Source organism: Terrapene carolina, unplaced genomic scaffold, assembly GCF_002925995.2.
Source record: "Terrapene carolina triunguis isolate 2854851 unplaced genomic scaffold, T_m_triunguis-2.0 Scaffold85, whole genome shotgun sequence".
In the NCBI taxonomy this organism is placed as follows: Eukaryota; Metazoa; Chordata; order Testudines; family Emydidae; genus Terrapene; species Terrapene triunguis.
The window spans coordinates 18,938,622-18,961,426 of NW_020664436.1; the positions used below are offsets into that span (position 1 = coordinate 18,938,622).

A 22,805-nucleotide genomic window follows, 5' to 3' on the forward strand; every position below is an offset into this window, starting at 1 on the left:
TTTTAAATAGTACTGGTGTAAACAGTGCTCACTTACCTGTCCTGTATGCTCTGTTTCATCTTTGTTAATGAGATACATCAGAAAAAATCTACAGACAAAGACATTTTCATCAGAAACAAGCACATGGAAATATCAGAAAACCAAGGAGAAATACAGACAGATGGATGTTTGCCATTATGTTTTATAGAATAAGAATAATTCTGTTAATGGATATACAATATACGCATGACATTTAGAATTTTAGATATATATTAAACCACACACAATCTCAACACTTCTGAGGTTCACCCATCATTCATTTTTACTAGCTGACTACAATTAATAATGGATAACCCTCAAAAGAGTAAGAGATTCAAGTTTGGTTTACTATAACCATACAGCAGTTATGATGCTTAGATGAAGCTTTCCCAACCCTTCTAATTATAACTGAAATTTTCTTGTCCCAGACTAGTGAATTAGGGCTTTATTGTACACACTTACATTGGTGAATAGTCAAAGAGACTGTTTCCATGAATACACATTATTCAAGATGATTAGGGCTTTCAGAATCAGTTTATTAAACAGTTTATTCAAGAGGGTGCTTTATTAGATCTTGTGGTTCAAACTAGTCAATACAGATGAAAAAAATTTGACAGCAGAATATAACCCTGTGGTTTTATTAATACTCTAGGCTTGATGCTTTGGCATATTTACACACATGCTGATGATTTCATAATCTAGCTCATTTTTATATTAAATCCATTCTAGACATGACATCTCTCTCTATAAAATAGAAACGTAAAGCATGGCCATTAATTTTGGGTGCCCAATTTGAGGTACCTAGGACCAGATTTTTCAGAATACTTAACATTAGATAGCACTTTATATATTCAAATGCAGCTTCCATTGACTTTAGTTGCAGCTGTGAGAACCAAGCACTTCCATCTCAAGTTGGGCACCCAGATAATCAAGAATACACAATTAGTAGCCACTTGTGGAAAAAAATGGTTTAAATGGCTTGATTAGCACCACACAGGAACTCTATAGCATAGACAGTGATAAGATCCAATTCTCCAGGGCAGCATTCAACTGCCTTAACTGTGCGGCTGTCCTTTTTATGCTATCTGTTCCCTACTTCATTTGCTATACACCTTCCAATTTCTGCAGCAAATAACAGTTTCTTTCACTATACAGCACTAATTCATTCCCAGAGCAGGGCTCATTCTATGCACTGAATGAGACAGGGCCCATGGAATAAATACTATGCAATCATGTAATTAAAGTCTGCATCATAATACATATGCATAGTGGGGCTGAATTAAGGTTGCACAGGCAACCTTTAACCTGGCATTACCTATCACAATGAGAAAAATGGAAAGGAATCTCTCTCTATACCTCTCTTGTTCACTCATACAACATATAAAATCTATACAGTGGTCTTTCTCCCTTATTTTGTGGGACTGATTAGTTACTTGCAAGGGTTGATGGAAGTCATGAGTTATTGATGTTTGTGTGGTTCTGTACTTACAGATAATTGGCCAAGTTGTGCTCCTGCAGGGTGTGTGTTTCAAAGCCATGGGGCACTGTGTCAAAGTAGTCATTGCCTATCCCACAGATAAAGCATTTGGTCTAAAAAAATCCAGAAAATATACACATTGTTGAAATGCTCTATAACAGTGCTAGCTTCTTTGAAAAAAATACCCAATAAGCACACAACAATTTATTTAGAAATTCGAAACATGAAATATACTATGTGCTTAATAAAGGCTTTTGCTTTAAGGACTCAGCCTAAGCCTCAGCCAAGCACATGAACAGAAATTTAATTGCTGTCACAATCACTTCTTGCAGTTTGGTAAAAAATCTTTGGCATCAATAACTGAATAAGAATAGATCAGGAGAAAGGAGGGCATGAATTAATCAGGGCTGAAAAGCAATTTTTCCTTTTTGTTCTCGCCAGGCTACTTAAATGAATGTAAGAGTCACTGTAGTCCATAGCAATCTTTACCTGAAAGGTAGTTATGTTTACCCATTTGAAACTGAATACGCTCTCAGTTGAGATTACAGAACACAGCAGGTACCTGATACTCTTCTGAATTCTGACAGTCAGATTTAAACAAGAAAATGGGAACTCTGCAGGAACAGACCACTTTCACTTAGGATATCCAAAGAAAATACACAAGTGAGATTAACCATAACAGGGGACTGGGCAAGATGACCTCTTCCAGTCCTATGATTTGTAACCTGGTTTCATTAATGCTGAATATTGGGAACCTCCAAGCTAAACTAAAAAAGCCTTCACCAACCACTGAGGTCAGTTTTGTTCTATTCAGCCACAGCTGACAAAGTTAAAATAAAATAAAATCCTTAGCATTAACATAAAAAGACACACAAAAATAAATTGGTAGGTGTTTTGGCTTAGTTTTGTTAGTTTATCACCTATAAGGAGCCAGATGTACCAAAGAACCAACTGAGATTGCAGGTAGTGGACAAATAGGTCTAAAATGTGTCAAGAGCAGAATATCAGTTTTGATTAACTGTGACTGTGTCCTGTGTGATTCTAACTGGTAGTGCCGAAGTGCAGTCAAAGAGCTCTCTCTCCACTGTACCCCTTTCACAGGCAAAAGTGGGCAACAGTGAATGCTATTCTGTAACCTGGCTGTTAGCAGAGCACTTTGATTAAAAGGAATTGTACTAAGACTGTTCTACTGAATGCTACAGAATTGTTTCTGTAGGCTTTTATGTGATATAGTAATATATTTGCTCTAAGAAGATATTTAAAAAGTCATTCAGTCAAAAAAAGTCAGTCATGGAAAGTCATCTCAGTAGACCAGACTCTCAGTTTTATTTATCAAGTATCAGAGGGGTAGCCGTGTTAGTCTGGATCTGTAAAAAGCAACAGAGAGTCCTGTGGCACCTTTAAGACTAACAGATGTATTGGAGCATAAGCTTTCATGGGTGAATGCCCACTTCATCGGATGCATCCGACGAAGTGGGCATTCACTCACGAAAGCTTATGCTCCAATACATCTGTTAGTCTTAAAGGTGCCACAGGACTCTCTGTTGCAGTTTTATTTGTGTGACTTCAATATGGTTTCACTGAGGGGTAACTGAGGACAGAATCTTGCCCAGTATGCTGTTTGATACTGAACCCTTTGTTGTACTGCTAACTGCATACTTTCCTGTCAGTTTAAAATTACTCTCTGATGAATCATCGTATTTGTATAATGAATGGACATTCTGGCAACCAGCACTTTACTTAAATATGCTAGGGTGAAGCAACTAGGAGCTTATCATTTCTTACCTCCATGTCTTCTTTAACTTGTTCTTGTTGGTCTCTTAATTCTCCAAAAGCATCAATAATTAAACCTGGTGTTTAAATAAAAATGATACTTAACATTCAAGAGTACAATATGGCGAAATGTGCATACCCATGGAAACCAAGGTTGCGCTCTGACGGAGTAAGATCAAATGAGAAGTTGTCTCCTGAAGTAGTAGAAACCTTCATATATTTTGAAAATCACTCTAGTGTCTAAATATGTGAAACAAAGCTGACTACACAAAAAGAAAACAAGTCCCTCCAACTAGGTTGGCAGAGATTTTGTAACATACTTTTTAATTGGGTGTTTTGGGACAAGTGGATTCCTGTTTTATATGTACAGCCCTAGCCTTTTCTTTTATATAGTAGGTAAAAAGTAGACACACATTTGTAGGGTAATGGAATCTTTATTAAAAAAAAACCCAACCCAATAAAAGGATACTACTATATACTTAGCAGAGTTCATAGCTTTATTATATGAATACCATGGAGATGGCCAGGGGCTATGTGCATCCTGCAGCTCCTGCGCTCACTATGCTTGTCACTTAGTAATGGAATTCCATTAACAGAGCTCCGAAGAAGTAATGGGCCATTTCTTAGAGAAACAGAAAAGGAAAAAACATTCTAGGGTCAGAGACCTATATTATAAATACAAAGGGCCTGATTCTTCCCTCACTTGCACTGGTATAAATAAGACCAATGCCACTGAAGTTAATGGAGTTTACTGCTGTACAAATTGTGAAAGTGAGTTGAGAATTAGGCTCAAGTTTTACAGTTAAGACCTGTCAACTTATATTCAGTTACTCACAAACAGGGAAACCAAACTGGAAAAGCAAACAGCATGAGATACACTGCTTGAGGCTATCAAAACCTGGAATTCTGTTTTTTACAAATGCCTTTTAAAAACAAAAGTTTGCTTGAATCTTTGAGACAACACATCAGAATTGTAAACAATTTGCCACATAGCTGAGAACACTTATCTAACACACCTATAAGAAACTGGGAGGTATCCTCTCAGAGCAAAATTCATCATCTAACTACGTTAGCTGGTGCAAGACAATCGAAGATCATTATTTATAAAAGCAATGAAACCATCAAAGTCTTGACATGTGTTACTCCAAAAGGATGTATATATTGATTTGAATTTTTACAAACTATAACTGTAATAAAAGAGCATCCTCTCCAATGCTCTGGGCATCCTTGACAATTTTGCACCACCACACCTTCTCTGCTACTTTTAGCCTGAACCAGCTAGGTTAAAATTAGCATGGGTATGCCTACACAAGCTGCAATCACACCTTGATTACATAGACACATTGTAAACAAACTAAAGCCCTTTAATTCTCCTAGAACAATGAATACCCCAGGATCAGCATAAATACAATAAAAAATAAATGACTTCCCACAGTCTCCAGAGTACCAAAGCATCACAACTAGCTCTACCCAACTCCCCATCTCCTTACAGCAAAAAAGGAAAAGTGGGTCTTGCAGAGTGCTCTGAAGGCTGACAAATTCAGGTTGTTATGGACTTGAGGGAAAGCAAGTTCCAAAGATCCAGGGCCCTGTCAGCCACCTCCTCTCTGGTAACGATTGGGCTTATGCTCAGGCATCTCCACTGACTATCTTGGGATAGTTTGCCACTGGGAGAAAGGAAGTCTCTGAGGTAGGTAGGTCCCAGGCCACTTCGGGCTTATAGGTCAAAACCAACCATCTTAAAATCCAGTAACCAACAGTCAGCCAGTGCAGATCCCAGGGTACAGGTTTACAGACTGGGTCTCAATCTACACCACATTCTCTCTCAAATAATGAATAAGGCAATGACATCTCCAGTTGGGACAGTTTAAATGGAGATATAAAGCTACATGTCATCAGCACACTGAAGACATTGCAACCTATGCCTCCTCACTAACCTTTCCAAAGGCCTCATGTAAACGATGAACAAAAGAGCTGACAAGATGGAAACATGGAATTTCCCATTGGAGAATGCCCTCAGGCAAAGAAGCAATTGTCCAACATGTATGAGCAAAGCAACCTGACACAGTGACAGATGGCACTATATTATGTAGCCTTAATTGCAACATCCCACCTCCCAGAACCCAACTATGTTGGTTGCATGGCAAATCCTTCAACTAATGCTCTCAGTATGTTCATTCTAACAGGCACACATGTTCATCTCTTTCCATCTGATATTGCTTTTTAAAAAAGTAAGTTTAGCCTTCACAAGAGACAATGGTGAAAGAACAGTTACCTACCCATAACTGTTCTTCTTCAAGATGTGATGCAGACGTGTATTCTACTTAGGTGTGTGCACACCCAGTGCACCAGAGCCAGAGAACTTTGCTTGGCAGTACCCATAGGGGCGGCGCTCATGACCTGTCCCCTAAGCCCTTTATCTGGCCATATGAGGTGGCCTGACCCTCTCAGTTCCTTCACACCAAACGTCAGAAGTACAGACTCCAATGCAGAGGGGACAGAAGGTGGATCGTGGAATACATGTCTGTGCCACGTCTTGAAAAACAACAATTACAAGTAGGTAGCCTTTTCTTCTTCTTCTTCAAGCAGATGCAGCTGTGTAATTCCAGTTAGGTAATTTACAAACAGTACTTGTAGGAGATGGGCTCTGAGTCTCTTTAAACAAGGACTGCAGGATTGCCTTCCCAAAGTTTGCATCTGATCTGGATGCAGCAGTAATGGCACAGTGGCTTTTAAAAGTACGTACAGAAGACCAGGTGGCAGCTCTGCAAATGTTCAATATAGAAAGGTCTTGTGGAATGAGGAGACATAAGGAGGCCTAGTCTGGGCTACTTTGTATGCTGTCAGGATACAGGAATGTACCCACCTGGAGATCATCTGTGAAGAGACTGCTTGACCCTTCATTCAGTCTGCATATGAAACAAAAGAGATGAGGAACAGAAATGTTTGATCTTATTAATTAATTAATTAATTAATTAATTAATTATCCAGATAAAAAGCTAAACATCGCCTGACATCCAGTGTTGAGATGTTGTTCCTCTGGGGTTGAATGTGGCTTAGGGAAGAACGCTGGTAAATATATAGCTCAATTCAACTGAAACTGGGAAACCACCTTGGATAAAAACTTAGGATGCAGCATCAGGGTTACTTTGTCTTTAGAAAACTGCATGTAAGGGTGCTCTACCATCAAGCCTGCAATTCACACACCCTCCTTGCAGACGTTATCGCTACAAGGAAGGCAGTTTTCTGACACAGAAGGGAGAAAGAAGAAGTTGCCAAAGGCTTGAAAGGAGGTCTCAGAAGGGCCAGTAAGACAGTATTAAGGCCCCACAAAGGAATCACTCTTTAAACGGCGGATAGAGACAAGTGATTCCTTTCAAAAATCTCACTGCCATGGGGTTTGAAAACACTGACGTCCCACGGATTTGTGGATAAAACGTTGAAATCGCTGCCAGGTGGACTCTCAATGAACTCAATGCAAGACCAGAAGACTGAAGATGTAACAGGTACTCCAAGGTTTCCTGGATACAATCCAGCTTCAGTTGAACTCCATGGGCTAATGATCATATCAAGAACCGCTTCCAATTGGCTGAATAGGTCACTCTGGTGGAGGGCTTCTTACTAGTTAGCAAGACTTGCCTGACTGCCTCTGAATATAGTTCTTCCTCCTCGTTAACCATGTAGCATCCACTCTGTGAGATGGAGGGAGGTGAGCATTGGGTGCAAAACCTGACTGTGTGGCAGAGTCCGGAGGTGGGGAGGAAGGAATATGGAAGGCTAAACTGATGATGCGAGGAGAACAGAGGAACAATACTATCTCGGCCACACTACAGCAATGATAAAGAGCTTGGCATGATCCAATTTCATCTTGAGAATGACCTGCGGGATGATCAGGATTGGATGCATTGGTGACAAAAGTCTTGGTCAGCGGGGACCAAGTGAAGGGAATGCCCTGGCACACATTGCCCTGAACCACCCACTATCATAAGGCATCTGCCAATCCTGGATTAAGTCAGACTAGTCTGTCCCAGCGATGATGATTCAGATGATAGACCAACTTCAGCCACATTTGAAGAGAATGAAAGTGCATTCTGGCAAATTGAACTACCTGTGTGTATGCAGCCAGATGACCTAATAACCTTAGGCATACATGGGCTGAGGTTGAGGGTTGAGACTGCAGTTTCAGACATAGGTGGCAAATAGTGTGACATCAGTCAGTCAGCAGAAATGCTCTTGAACTTGTAGAGTCTACCAGGGTCCCAATGAACTCAATTCTTTGAGTTGGAACCAATGTTGTCTACCCATTGTTTAAGATGAAACATAGACGATCAAGAAAATGTAGCATGAAGCGAACATGAGAGAGGATTTCTTCTATGGACCTGCTCTCAGGAACTAATAGTTCAGATATGGGAAGATATGAATGCCCTCTTCCTGAGATATGCTGTCACTACAATCATGCATTTAGTAAAAATCCAGGGAGCGGAGGACAGACCAAAACGGAGTGTGGTGAACTGACAGTGCCAGTTCGCCATGACAAACTGGAGAAACCTCCTGTGGCTCAGAAGAATTGCTACATGGAAATAAGCATTCTGAAGGTCTAGGACAGCAAACCAGACATTATGATTTAAGGCAGGGAAGATGTTTGCTAGAGTAACCATACAAAATCTCACATATCTGATGTATTTGTTGAGATAATAGAGGTCAAGGATAGGTCTCAACCCTCCTTTGGGCTTGGGGATCAGGAAACACCAGGAGTAGAATCCCTGTCCGCAATGCTGCAGGGGGATCTGTTCTACAGCTCCAAGCACCAGTAGAGACTGGACCTGCTTGAGGAGCAGTGTCTTCTGAGAGGTGTCCCTGAAGAAGGATGGATTGGGATGGGGAGGAGGGATGGAGAGGAGCTATATGGCATAATCCAATCTGATGGTGCTTAGGACCCAGATGTCTGTGGTATTCGAGTCCCAATATGGGGGCAGCATTGGGAATGAAGAGGAACTGAGGATTGGCACTGGTGGTATCGAATGAGAAATACTTCCATTTGGTACTTGGAGTTTTGCCAGTACTGAGGCTAAAGTGGTACGAAGCTCAATGAAGGCATCTGCTGCCAAGACAATGATGGTGCTGAAATACGCACCAGTGTCTAGGGGGCCTTCAGTGCCAGGCCCGTGTTGGCCTCCATTAAACAATCCGAGGCCTGGGCAGCTCTATGACACAGCCAGGAGGTGCCAAGGGCACAACAGAGGTTGAGGCAGTAGAAGTGATGGCACTAGAGCGCTCATGAATCAGTGGACAGTCTGGGACTGAGAGCAAAGGAGGTCTGATGCCACCCAGTATGCTGCCGGGATGGAAATAGTCACTGCTAGTATCAACATCATGGATACTGGACTCAACAGATGCCCCACGGCCAAAACCGGAGTTGATAGTACAGGCTCTCACTGATTTCAGTCTGATACCAGGGAGAAGTTGGATAGACCTGCTCCATTCCACATGCCGGAGGGAGTATGGTGCAGGTCAGCACTGTTCTTAGGAAATGAGGAGGAGTCTACCCAAGCCCTAGAATAATCCAAGTTCATTTTATCAGACTTCTTTCTCACTGTACCAGAGGAGAGTGAATGACCCCTCTTTCTCTTGAGGGAAATGCCACAGCCTGAACATGGAGTGGCATCACTTGTCAGATCCAAAAGTGACCACTTATCAGATGAATGGATGAAGGCCTCAGTGCTGAAGCAGTCTTCACGATCTGCTCTACCAGGTGCCAATTCAGCTGCAAGTCTCTCGCCACCAGAGTCCTTTTTGTGAATGACTTGCAGATGGATCATAACTCTCTAATGTCTTCTTCACTGAGACACAATAAATAGCTTGCGTGGGGATCACTGTTGGGGATGGCCCCCTCCCACGATGGACAATGCTTGAACCCGGCTGAAGGCACATCACAGGGCAGCTAACTACTCTAACTTAAACTTATACTATCATGAAACTTAACCAAAGAAAAAGTTCTCACAAATGGAGAACAAACGTCTGAGGTGAAGATACTGCAAAGAGCTCCGACTCTAGCCATGGGTAATAAGAAGAAACTTATTGAATGGGTCAGGGCAGCACCGCCCTTATACGGCCAGGAGAGGTGCTAGGGCTAGCACTGCCCATACAGGTACTGCTGGGCAAACTTCTCCAGCTCTGGTGCATTGGGTGCACCCATGCCTAAGTGGAATACACAGTTGCATCTACTCAAAGAATGTAAGTGATAGGATTCTTACTGAAAATTTGACAAAAGCCAAGTATTGGATACTAAAAGCCTTGATTTTGTATTCCTTTTATGGGAGAGCCTCTCTCTTCATTGGAGAAAGATTGAAAGGCTTGTTTACTATGGGCCAAACACTCCCTTCTGCCTTCCTTTTCTGTGCCTTTTGAAGAACAAATCTATTGCCTTGCTGCTCCTCCATATCTTCTCTTTTGTTGTATTAAACTTCTATACTGCACTCATTGTGCTAGTATGAGTGCCTTGAAAGCGGGACAACTCATGGAACGGATCCAGAAAGGATAATGGCGAAAATGGATTGGAGGTCAAGCTGTACTGGAGAGACTCTCAAGAGTCACTAGTCTTTTGCACTACAGGATCCTGCCTACCTGCATGTCCTACTTCATATCTGTGGCAGTGATATGTGGTACACCCATCTTGTATGTGTAGCCCCATTCTCTGAATAGAAAAACCATGATGGAGGAGCTGGTATTGCTCTTAGCAGCAATAATGCATTGTGATTAAAGCATTGTAACTTGCCACAGACTTAAAGAGAAGCATGCCCCATTGTGACTGTACCTCAAAATGACACCCTGTACCCACATATTCATTGTTATATGATTATGATATGTTTTGTCCAAAATATGCCTTGTAAAGTATCATTTGAGAAGTAATGACCCATTGAACATTACTATCCTATTGAATTGTATGTATTACCATTGTATGTGAAATTATGAAGTTTGCTATATGTTTGTTATTGAAATATATTGTGAGTCTGGGAGATGCCCACAGCTGGCCTTCAAGTGGCAACAAAGGAAAAATTAACATCTCCAAGACAGATTTACATTAGGACTAGCCAGCCATGTATTAATGACCCATTAAAAAGAATCCACTCCCCCAGTGGACCCCTCCTGAAGCACGTAGACAATGCAGGCCCAGTGTCTCAGCAGGGTATCTAGAACACATGATCCCTGACTCCATGTTTGAGACAGTATCTTTCCATTCAGATTGATTGGGGGTTATAAATTGGAGACCGTGACATCAGCCCCAGGCCTCTCTCCTCCCCCACCTACTCTGAAGGTAACAAGAACATTTGAATGAAAAGACTTTAAACTGGGGAGATTGGCTCCAGGCTGAGCAGGGAATTCAGCCTGTGAATTAAGAACTGTGAACTGCTTATAGCGTCTAATGGGGTGAGAAAAACTGCTTGATTCAAATCTTGCTTAGTCCGATAAAGTTTAGAATTTAGATTGTTATTTTACTTTTATTTCTTATGTAATCAACTCTGGCCTCTATGCCTAACACTGATAATCACTTAAAATCTACCTTTCTGTACTTAATAAAGAAAAAATATTAAAATACGTTTATCAGTGAGTTTGTCTAAAGTGTTTGGTGAATCTGCTCAGATTACAAAGGCTGGTGCATGTCCACTATCCTTTCATGAAATGGCAAACTAAGCAATGAGCTTACATTGTTCAAGAGAAGATCTTGAGCAGTGTAAGACGGTACGTTTCTAGGGTGCAAGGCTGGGAAGTGTGGGGGATTTTCTTGTGTTTCCCTGTGTATGGTTCATGAGTGGCTTAAAGAGTATTCATGCAATTTAGCTGGGTGTGTCCCTGCATGTTGTTGACTGAGTGATTACAGCACCTGGAGGGGTTTGCTGCTTGTCACTAGCAAAGCATCATGAGAGACAGGCCAGGCTGGAGATTTAAGTGGTCACAGCAGTCCCACAATTCCAGGTTGTACCCCAGGTTGTCACATGCATCGAACTGTTTTCCCTCTGAATCCCCCTCTCCTTACCCTGTCCTCACTCCTGGGGTTATGTGGAGTTGGGGGAAACATCCTACCTAGCTATTATCACCCCTCTTTGGTGAAATTTTGGTCTTTTAGTTCCCATTAACATCATGTATGTGGAGGGATGACTGTGGCACTAAGATTCCAGTGGTTTCAAATATCACTTCCCTGTGGCCACAGAGTATGAACACATACCTTGTATGATGGCTAGCAGAATGACAATTACAAAGAAGAAGAAAGTAATGTCAAAGATGATCCGATAGATCTCATATTCATCTCCTGCTGGATCCTCAATTTCATCACCAATGCCTCCGCCCGCCCGCACACCGACATACATATGAAACATGTAGCACTGGAAAAGCGAGAAAAGGAAAGAACACATAACCATTTAAAAAACCCATTCTCCAAGACTTTGGCTACTTATTATTACATATTTGTATGACAGTAGTACCTAAAAGCCCCAACTCAGAATGGGATCCCACTGGGAGGTACTGCAGAAACAGAGAGACTGTTCCCGAATTAAAAAGCTTTCAGTCTAAATAAGCAAGGCAGAGAAAGAGCAAATTTGACTTTCTTATTTATTTAGAAGAGAGGAAATAGAGGCACAGGGGGTGAAATGAAATTACCCAAGGTGACACAGCAAGTCAATGGCACAGCTAGGAATAGAAACGAGGTTTCCTGATGCTCAGTCCAGTGCCTTATCTACTAGACCATGCTGGCTCTCTTCCCCCCCCCCCGCCTTTTTTTTTTTTTTTTTTTGAGGGGGGGTGTAATTTTACAGCAAGATTGGAAATGCTGCTGAGATTCAAGTGGCAAAATTTCATGTTTCCAATTGCAGCATAAAACAAAAAGGAAAGGGTATTACAACAATTTTACCTGATTGAAAAAACTGCTAACTGCTTGTAAGTTATATGCTCTTATTGTTGCTTAGCATGGCCTGGTGAAGTAAGCATGAGGTGACAATGCAGGCACTGCTATATTCTAATTCTGGCTCTGCAACTGAATTGCTGTGTCCGCCTTTGATACTGAAGAATCTGACTCTGTGTCTGCAGATATAAAGTGGAGATGATAATACCTATATCAAAAGGGTGTTACTATTTGCAAAGTTCTCTGAAATGTAAAGTGATAATTATTACTATTATTACAATTTTATTTAAAAGGCAACAGATTATATTTCTTTATTCTTTCCCCATCTTCAGTACCTCAAAGGAAAAACAGCTCTTGAGAATCCTTCTTCAGAGGACATGTTAGAGATGCATGAGATAATTAAAGTGCACTTCCATTCTGAAGAGTGACTAGTAATAGCAATGTGGGGCTCCTCGTTTATCACATCACAATGATCTCATATCAAATGTGCTCAGTTTAAGAGTTAAAATCTTTTTTTCTGACTCCCAACCGTACAGACGCACTCTGGGATCTTAGGATCAAGCTAGGCTCTTTTCCTTTCCACAACTTCACAAGTCATGATGATTCTACAGTGCGAATGATGTTCTCAGTTATACTTGCACAAGACCTTCTAGAGGCTTGTACAGGTAGTACTGAAGGCACTGTGTCACCTGCAGGATCATTATTGCTGCTGATAAGGCTGTGTTAGAAAGAGAAAGCTTGTCTTTTCAGAGCCCAGGTTGAGTTCTAGAGGGGGTGGTAATTTTTATTTGTAAACTGAGTAAATGGGATATCAAATCGGTGATACGTAATAAATACGGAACCCCAAAAGTGCCATTTACATAAGAAATTTTTAGAGTACAAATAATACTTTAAGAGAACAAAATGAAATTTTAAGAATGAGAAATCTGGATTAAAATACTGCATCTTTGAAAAGCAAATCAGGATGTAACACACTGATATTAACTCATTTTGGTCCGGAGGAAGGGGCAACAGTGAGAGGAGGTAGAAAAAGTATATGGAATTGTGCACTGTGCAGCCCCAAATGCACATGGGCAGGTAAAGAACATAGCTAGCTGTGCGCAAAAGTTCCAGCAGAGGGATTTCATGCCTGATTCTGTGACCATTGCTCTGACTGAGTATTATTTTACTTCAGGAGTAGTCACAGTTAGATCGGGAGGTTATATGCAGACTAAGTTCCTACTCAACATACATGGGGAGAGGGATAGCTCAGTGATTTGAGCATTGGCCTGTAAACCCAGGGTTGAGAGTTCAATCCTTACAGGGGCCATTTGGGGCAAAAATCTGTCTGGGGATTGGTCCCCCTTTGAGCAGGGGGTTGGACTAGGTGACCTCCTGAAGTCCCTTCCAACCCTGATATTCTATGATTCTATAAGGGTAGCAGAATCTGACCCTTTCTGATTAAGGGCAATGGAAGAAGCTGCAATTACTGTAATTTTTTTCACACTTCTTCAGAACCAGAAAGCTTTGTGGGCTTTCTATTAATTTGTATTAATGTGGGGATTGCCATTAATTCATAAAGGGATATAAATTCCCTACTAGATGACTTTTGATATTTTCTTCAGACTTTGATAAGGGAGTAGTCTGCAAGGGATGGGCAGAAAGAAATCTATTCTGTTCGGGTTCATATACCACCTTTGTCAGTTTAGTATCTGAGCGCCTTCCAGTCGTGCATTAAACAATGTCAGTAACATCTGTCACATGTGGTTCCATTTCTTTCTCATCCTCCCTGCAGGGAGGAAATTGTATGTGCAGGGTAGGGTTTTGGTTTGGGGGTGTTTATTGAGTCATTACTCTCTTCTGAAGCTGAATTATAGGCTTACATGTGTCATACTATCTAGACAAATTGTTCCAAATCAGAGTTTTTTCACTCTTTGAATTTTTCATTTTTTGGATTATTTTACACTTTCCCCTCCTCTTGTACTATGATCAGAATAGGATCACCTCAAATCTCCATGTTGCTATAATTAGAAATGTAACCTCAACACACATCTTAAAAAACATTCTTAATTTGATCCAATTAACTAGGAGCCACTCTGCAAACTGCACAGATGCACAGTATTTCAGACAAATGGAACACCCTTGAACATTAGGGCTTTCCCAATCTGAAGCCACATTTGTAACTTGGGCATACTATTGTAGAAGAGCAACAAACCCTGCCTCCTTATAAACTAAATTAGGTCCAGAATTATGTTGGGTTTTTTTTGGCAGGATAGGGGTGAAATGATTTTTTATTTTTGTGATGGACTGCTACTTGAGGAACCAGATTGTGTTTTTGCAGACTTCCCTGTATAAGTGGTGCATACGGTGCTGAAGAAAGACCAGTGCAGTAAAGACATCAGGCCTGAGAAAGTCATGTTTCCTTCCGTCGTCCCCGCTTTCTCCTTTGGCACTTTCCACTTGCAGATGACAACCCCATAGCACTTCCAGTTTAGTTGCATTGACCAGTGCATTGGGAGAGGTGGAGTCAATGTTCCAGCCATTTCCCACCTCTCCCCACACACTTACATGGTCATGGGAGCATCAAGTCCACAGGGCCTGTTTACTGCTATACATCTAGACCCAAGTTCTGGGAAGGCCAAGCAGTTTCTTACTCGCCCTTGAATCCCAGTGTGGCCCTGTAGTACAGGCCACAATCTATCCCATTAGTAGTTTATCTTTATTCCTTTGATTTATCTTTATACAGAACGTGTCCATTCATTGCATCTTGCCTTGCCTTCCTCCCATCCCTACAACCTCCACTCTTGACTGGATCAGAGGATTCTGAAATGCAATCGATTCATTTCGCTCTGAAATCAGTTGGAAATTCAAAAAAGAATTAATTATGTCAAGCTACAAAAGTGCCAAGGAGATATTGTACTGTTAGTTATGGTGATTATACTTGCAAGTGGATGTTCTCTACTGACTAATTTACAAACATGCTAAAGCCAAAAAGAAAACCCTTCCATTTCCTAATGAGTATTCCTAATATATTTCACATCAAATGGACTTTAAAGCACAGAGAAAGCTGACAGGTACTGTCGACCAAATTCTGATCTTGCACTCTTGTAAATCAGTAGTAGCTCCATGGAAATCAGTGGGATTACACTGGCATAACATAGAAGAATCTGACCCTGTATGTCATTGCTGTACAGCTAGTCAAAGTCTGCTCTGGTTTGCACTGGTGTAACGCTGCAATATTTCCACTAAGTCAATTTTGTTCCTATAGTTTTCACTAGGTTTAAACCAGTGGAACCGGGAGCAGAAATTGATTCTTAAGAAGTATTCTGTGGAGAGTGTAAGGCTACTTCATCTTAATAAAATACCTGTCGTATGCACCAACACCAATAGCTAGGTGCTAAGAAAAGGCATAATAAATGCAAGAGCCATAATGCGGTATACGGTAACAGGAATGATCTTATAAATATTTTGTTCACAAATAGTTCACAGCATAGCAATTTGAGACTTACAAAGCCAAGGCCAAAGGAGGAAAGTGAACTCCTGTGGAAAATACCATAGCATTTTTATAAGGGTTTTTAGTAATGTTATTTTCTTTTACAATTTGTCTGATAATTAGGATTTTTAAAATATGTGGTATTGGTTGTTAGGAAATGAGGTAAATAATATGTAAAAAATACATCAGAAAGTCACTATGCTCCTGAGATTTTGTAATGATCTAGGCAACGTCTTCTGAATCAGCAAAACCTGACACTAACAGACCCTTTCAAATGGCAATTTAAAACAATTGGATAAATAATTGTCAGGCTACCAAGCACCAAAACGTTTCCTGTGACAGAGATGTCAACGGAAGACATCTAATCAATCAATTGAGGTTAGTGGGAATCATTGGATATTCAGCACTTTTGAAAAACAGGCAGGTTTTAGAACCCTAACTTTAAGCTCTGTGACAAAGTTCCTCCTCTATCTTGGTGGGTCCTGCGCTTATTGGTGGATTTTCTTGCCTCAGAGATTCACCATGTGGGTTGGGGAACAGCCCAGAGACCTTCCCCTCGGGGAGAACCCACAGTCCAGGTCAATTGGGAGGTTTGGCGGGAACCCGGGCCCGCCCTCTACTCCGGGTTCCAGCCCAGGGCCCTGTGGACTGCAGCTGTCTATAGTGCCTCCTGTAACAGCTGCAACTCCCTGGGCTACTTCCCCATGGCCTTCTCCAAACACCTTCCTTATTCTCACCACAGGACCTTCCTCCTGGTGTCTGATAACGCTTGTGCTCCTCAGTCCTCCAGCAGCACACCCTCTCACTCTCAGCTCCTTGCGCCTCTTGCTCCCAGCTCCTCACACTCGCACCACAAACAGAAGTGAGCTCCTTTTTAAAACCCAGGTGCCCTGATTAGCCTGCCTTAATTGATTCTAGCAGCTTCTTCTTAATTGGCTCCAGGTGTTCTAATTAGCCTGCCTGCCTTAACTGGTTCTAGCAGGTTCCTGATTACTCTAGTGCAGCCCCTGCTCTGGTCACTCAGGGAACAGAAAACTACTCATCCAGTGACTAGTATATTTGCCCTCTACCAGACTCCTGTACCCCACTGGTCTGGGTCTGTCACAGCTCCTATTTTTGAATATATTGGTAACAGTTTACAATAACCACACAACTCTCTGTATGGCCTGTAAAACTGCAGCACTCAGAAGTACTTTCATGCAACTTTTGCGAAAGCCTCATGCAGTGAAACAACTTTCTGACTTTGTTTGATTTTTTTAGTCTCAGATAAATCATAGCACAGACTAATGTCACATTATTTCATCTCATTTGTGGCCACATTCTCTAACTCCTGCAGGTTTGTATTACATTTTTTATTCCTTCACGCTTCACTGATAATCTGCCTGTTGTGAGCAGCCATCCTTCTGGCTATAGGTATTATTCAGGAACAGTTGCATGAATAGGAGAGGGGGAACAGGAAATACAATAATAACTTAAGTAAAGATGAACAAAAAGCAAACAGACTTACTGTTAGCATATCATCACATTTCATATCTGGCATATCTCCATCTTCACTCTTGTTGTAGAATTTACGGAAAAAATTGAATGCCACTACTGTGTACAAGTAGACTACCACTGCCAGTAATCCCACTGTTAACACAAGCTAGAAGAGAGAATTATATGATGGATGTATTAACACCATGAAAGCATGCAGTGCAATTTTCTTATATGATGGGGAAAAGAGAGAAATAACAAACTACATTTATTGGCGAAGATTAAACTCACTTTATTCACCCCCATCTCTCTCCCCCTCCTGAATCTGGCATTTTAAAAAGGAATTTTTGTTTTATTTTAGTAAAATATCGGTGTATTTTATGCAATGTTAGAGCATTTAAATTGGCTCATGAATGTTAAAATGTTCCTAGAACTTTGAGGCAAAGAAAAAAATATATAAATTAGCAAAAATGTAAATTCATATCCATACTGATATGTGTTTACATACAGACAGAAAAGAAGATATTTCTATTCTGTAAGCTTAAAAAATACATTCCTGTTTCCTAGTTATAATATCAGTGCAGGTCACAAGTACATTCCAATGCAGCAATTTTTAAATTAAATACCCAAATGTCTGGGAAATTAAAATGGTTGTATGTCAATTCTGTGTACATACAGCAGGTTTTGAGTTTGCCAGATACTCACTTTGAGCTTCTGTCCAAGGATCTCAAAGTACTTTATGAACAACAATGATGTAAGCCTTAAACCTATCTACCATGGATTTTAATTATTATTCCCATTACATAGAATGGGAAGCTGAGATAGAGAAAGCTTAAGTGACTTGCCCAAGGTCACAAAGCAAGTATGCTGCAAAATGAGAAAAAGCCTCCAGAATCTTCTATATCTATCTATCTATCTATCTATAGATATCTCTCTCTCTCTCTCTCTCTCTCTAGAGGTCCCTTCCAGTCTCTCTCTCTCTAGAGGTCCCTTCTAGAGAGAGAGAGAGAGAGAGAGAGAGAGAGAGAGAGAAAGAGATATACCTATCTCATAGAACTGGAAGGGACCTCGAAAGGTCATCGAGTCCAGCCCCCTGCCTTCACTAGCAGGACCAAGTACTGATTTTTGCCCCAGATCCCTAAGTGGCCCCCCTCACAACCCTGGGTTTAGCAGGCCAATGCTCAAACCATTGAACTATTTCCCCCCCACCAATTTCCTTGGCTTTTAATAAATATGTGGAACAGTAGAAAATATGAGATCTTTGCTTTTGTTTTTGAAATTTTAAATGAGCAAATTTTTAATGCATGGAAGACAAAATTTTCTGGAGTCTAGAAGTTAAAACCAGCTTTAGATTTACTGACCAATTAGATTTAAGCGTATGCTTTGATCAATCCGTAAATCAATGCCACTATTTGAAAGTGGTACTTCATCTCCATGCACTTCCACTTTGATGCAAAACTACACTTCAGAAGCAAATTGCACAGACCCAACTTGCAAAATTTGGTGCATCTTGGAGTTCATGTAGAAAAGTGGCATTTAAAAAGTTTGCTATCTAGCTGAATGATAATTTTATAGTGACACAGTTTCAGTTATACCTGAGGGGTCCTAGAAAAAACAGCACATTAATATTAGTATAATATCTCCTCTCATAAGTGGCAATAAATCCCCCCAAGTCCTCAATTGCTACAGCATTAAAATATTGCCTTGAGCCAGATGAAAAGTAGTTAGAAGTGAATTACAATTTCCTGCAGCAAATATTCGAAAAGAATGAATATTTTAACAAATAATTTTCATAACTACCTAACTTATGAAGTACTATATCACTTTACATTCTATGTACTTAATTTGTAAAGGCTTCATGTAAAAGCTACAGATCTGCTCAATCATATCTGGACATTTAAAAGGACATGCGTCTGGAAGGCTAAAATTTGACCAACCTAAAGTGCACATAACTCAGCTTTGCAAGTCTCTCCAAACATGCATGCATCAACCTTCCAAAATTCCACCTGCCCATTGGTCAAGGACAACTATTTTTTTTTTTTTGGACAGGCAAGTAAAAGATCATACTTTTTCTGTATCATTAGTTGTCATTGTAATAGGCAAACAAATAGATATTGTTCTTTCCTTGGTAAATATGAGTCATAGTGAATGAAAAAACTTAGCACTGGTTTGTAATTGTCAAGTTGAAACCAGAGCAGGGTTTGCTTTTCTAGCATATAAATTATCATTGTTTGCAACCTTTTAAAAAAGCAATTTTCTAGGCCCTGCAGCTTTTCCAGGTCAGTGTTCTCCAACCTTCTAATTCTGTTGACGAACCTCCCCTCCCAACATCCCAAGAACCCTATTGCTTCACTCTCAAAATATTTAGTTCTGCAGACAGACTTGGTGAGCTCCATAGAGTAGAGTTTGAAAATCCCTTTTTTAGGTAAGAAACCTGATTAATAGCTTGTCAATGTGTGCGAATAAGCAGGACTCTCTACTGCCCATCAATATGGGGGGTGGGAGGGGTGCCTCACTGCATAATTTAGACTATAAGCAGTGCCTCTAAAATTGGTGATATGGACAACATCGCTGAGGGCAGGATTCACCTTGCATCTAATAGCTACTCACATCACACTCATTCACACAGATGAAGATCTTGCTAAAGACTTACTTTCTGATTGCATTAATTTGCTTAAAATAAAGCATAGTAGTCCATTTCTACAAATCACTCAACAATTAAATTGGAGCCAGACAGATGTAGTTTAAATTGAAATTTTTGTGATGCAAACTGCAGTCTGCCAGCTGATGAGTTACTAACAGCAAAATCATGGAATGCAGTTTTTGTGGTTTACATTGCTGTGGTCCAAATCACATCTAGCCAATTTGAACAGTGTTGTGTTTTGTCAACAACAACAAAAAACAGTGACTAATTTATCAGAATCTTTAATCCTAATGCGCATTGTAGGTGAAATTAACCCAAGATCAAAGGGCCATATGTAAAGAATAAGCCATGCTTAAACTCTGCATTAAGGTACAAAATTTCAGCCCAGTCCCCCAACCTGTTTAATTTAGCTCAGAGCTGGATATATCCATGGCTGGGGAGGAAAAGAAGGCTACCGAGTAAATACATTGCTATTCTGTGGCTATTAATACAGCTCAGACTGGAGTAGCCATTGGAGTTCTAACACACCCTCTGCACAGGGAGGCATAATGGAAGGATCCATGTAGCAGCAGATCCTCTGGCCCTCTCTCTGCTTCACCCCTAGCTTGGTGGTACACAGGGTGACACTGCAGAGCAAGCTCCCAAATCCTATCCTATCCCTCCTTGTGTAGCAGAACTGCATCAGCTGAGTTGCTAGGAGGGTGTCTGCACCCAGAGGACGGCCTGTATTTGCCCTGAAGTAAATGCTTGTGTGGGCCTTTTGCACTGGTTAGACTTTCAGCCTTGAAGCATAGGAGTGCTGCTATAACAGAACTAAATTGACAGTAAAACTTGGTTATTTTCTTCAATATATGTCTGAAATATAACTTCAGATATCATGATTATCCTCCAGCCCAGCTTCCTCATCAATACAAGACTAAACTTTGCAATTAAAGAACATTTCTCCTTTCCATCCTTGAGAAAAGTTTCCTCCAGTCAGTTTGAATTCAGGCATGGGATGAACCTAACTGTGCATTCCTTTAGCAAAAAAGGGAGAGGGAGATGAAGCTTGATACCTGTTTGCCATTGTGGGTTACTGATGACAGAATAGTTCGTAGTGTCTTGAATCCCATTGCAATGTCAAGGAGATGAGCAGCAAAGAAAAAGTTGTTGTAATGGCCAAGGATTGACATAGTCATATACCAGGCTAGGTAAAGAAAAGACTATTAGAAAAAAAAAGAGAGAGAATTGCATTAGGAAAACAGGAAATGAAATCTACAGCCTTTGAGTAATAACCAGTCTTACCTTAGTCACAAAGTAAAAGAGAGAATTATATTAGAGCTCAAACTTGCCTTTCTGTTGGGTATTCAGGTATGGTGGTTTACTACAGCGATGCTTGCTAGAGCTGGTTAGGAGTTTGCCGACAAAATGTTTTTTGTTGAAAATGCCAATTTGTCAAAACTCAAACCTATTCACAGGAAAGAGTAAGTTTTGACAAATTTTTCAACTTGAAATTTTTTTGAAGAAGTGAATTTCAAAATTCTCCTAACATTTAGTTTCAACATTCTCCAATCAAAAAAAAAATTGTTCTTCTGATTCCAAATTACTTTTCGTTCAGAAATGTAAGCAAAATATAGTAAAGAAAATATAGAAAAATTTAAAATGGTTGAAACAGAAATGAAATATTTTGAAATTATCAAAACAAAAAGTTTTGATTGACCTGAACCATTTATTTATTTATGGATTTTCAGTTTGCAAACATTTTGAGATTTTTACTTTTCATCCCAATTTGGGACAGGAAATTTTTTCAGTAACCTGAGAATTGTTATGGGACAGGAAAATCACTTCCCACAAAGCTTTAATGTTTGGATGTTTAAAGAAGGACTAACCTTAGAACAGGCTTGAAAACACGTGGATATTTATAAAATAAGTATAGGTTTGTCAGGGTTTTAATTTTTATTCTGAATGCTGTTGTTGCAGATATTTATGAGGGAATAAGAATTTATAACTCCACAACCCAACTATGTATGAGATCATAGCATTTTGCTCTGAAATGGTCAGGATTATAATTTCACCTTAGCATTCAGCAAGAGAAATAGATGGAATCTGAGGGAAGAAATATCTTTCATAGTTGGCAAAAGAGGTAAGAAAAAGTATGAGAAATATACAAGAAAATGGACACGTAGGCGGGCTTACCTCCAATCCAGCACTGGTCATGCCACTGCTTTGGTTTATCTTCAATTTCACATCAAACAAACCACCACATCTGTTCTTTTTTCACAGTACTGCTCCCCTTCTAAGTGTGGTTTATTACCATAAAATAACACTCCAAACCTTCCAGCCCTCTTCTCTGGGCTCATTTAGTTCTTTCAATTTATGATGGACTTTAGCATCCATATAACCCTCCCTCTAGACTCAAAAGTCTTTCCAGTCCTTAATCAGAGCTTCCTCTGGCTTATAGTTCTCCCTTCAGGCTCACAGTCCTATGTAGCCCTCTTACATCAGTGGTCTCTTGTTCCCTGCAGGTTCCTAAGCCTGGGACCGCAGGAGAAACTGTCACCTGCCCTTTCCCAGTAAGCTCCCACCCCAAACTCAGACCCAGCAGGCCTGTTTCTGAGTCACCAGTTCCCCATCCTTTGCATTCATTCCCTTCATCTGGGGAGGTGACTAGGCCTGGGATGGGGGAGGCTGATCCCTAACCCTCAAAGGTCAAACTCACCCTGTGACAGGATATAATTTGAAGGTCTGGTATACTGAAAGGTTGGGTATTATTTTAACATGGAAATGAAGAGGAGTAGAGTTAATAAATCATATTCTGTGCCAAATCCTACTTCCAGATATACTAGTGTAAATCCAGAGTAACTCCACTGAAATCAACTATTGCTATCTGTACTTGTTCTAGTAATTCTCAGTGGCTACACATATAAAATGGAAATAGATCTAAGGCTGGCATGAGAAATTGTGATTGAAGTTGATACCCACACTAAAATAATTCAGATTCACTCTTTTCTTATTTTCACAAAATATCACCCACAAATTGTTGCAAGTTTCTATGCACAACAGAGGTACACAA

The 22,805-nt window shown here is 40.4% G+C and overlaps 1 protein-coding gene across 1 annotated transcript in view; it reads right to left on the bottom strand.

Moving 5' to 3' along the window:
- The window catches only part of RYR2 (ryanodine receptor 2), a 512,764-nt gene that overhangs the window by 4,570 nt on the left and 485,389 nt on the right, over window positions 1–22,805 (bottom strand). The window contains exons 99-104 of the mRNA XM_026649522.1: window positions 20,809–20,955; window positions 17,144–17,278; window positions 11,493–11,649; window positions 3,281–3,345; window positions 1,508–1,608; window positions 37–88 (exon numbers count right to left, since the gene is read on the bottom strand). Of these exons, the coding sequence (XP_026505307.1) occupies window positions 37–88; window positions 1,508–1,608; window positions 3,281–3,345; window positions 11,493–11,649; window positions 17,144–17,278; window positions 20,809–20,955 (657 nt within the window). The remainder of the gene's footprint in view (window positions 1–36; window positions 89–1,507; window positions 1,609–3,280; window positions 3,346–11,492; window positions 11,650–17,143; window positions 17,279–20,808; window positions 20,956–22,805) is intronic.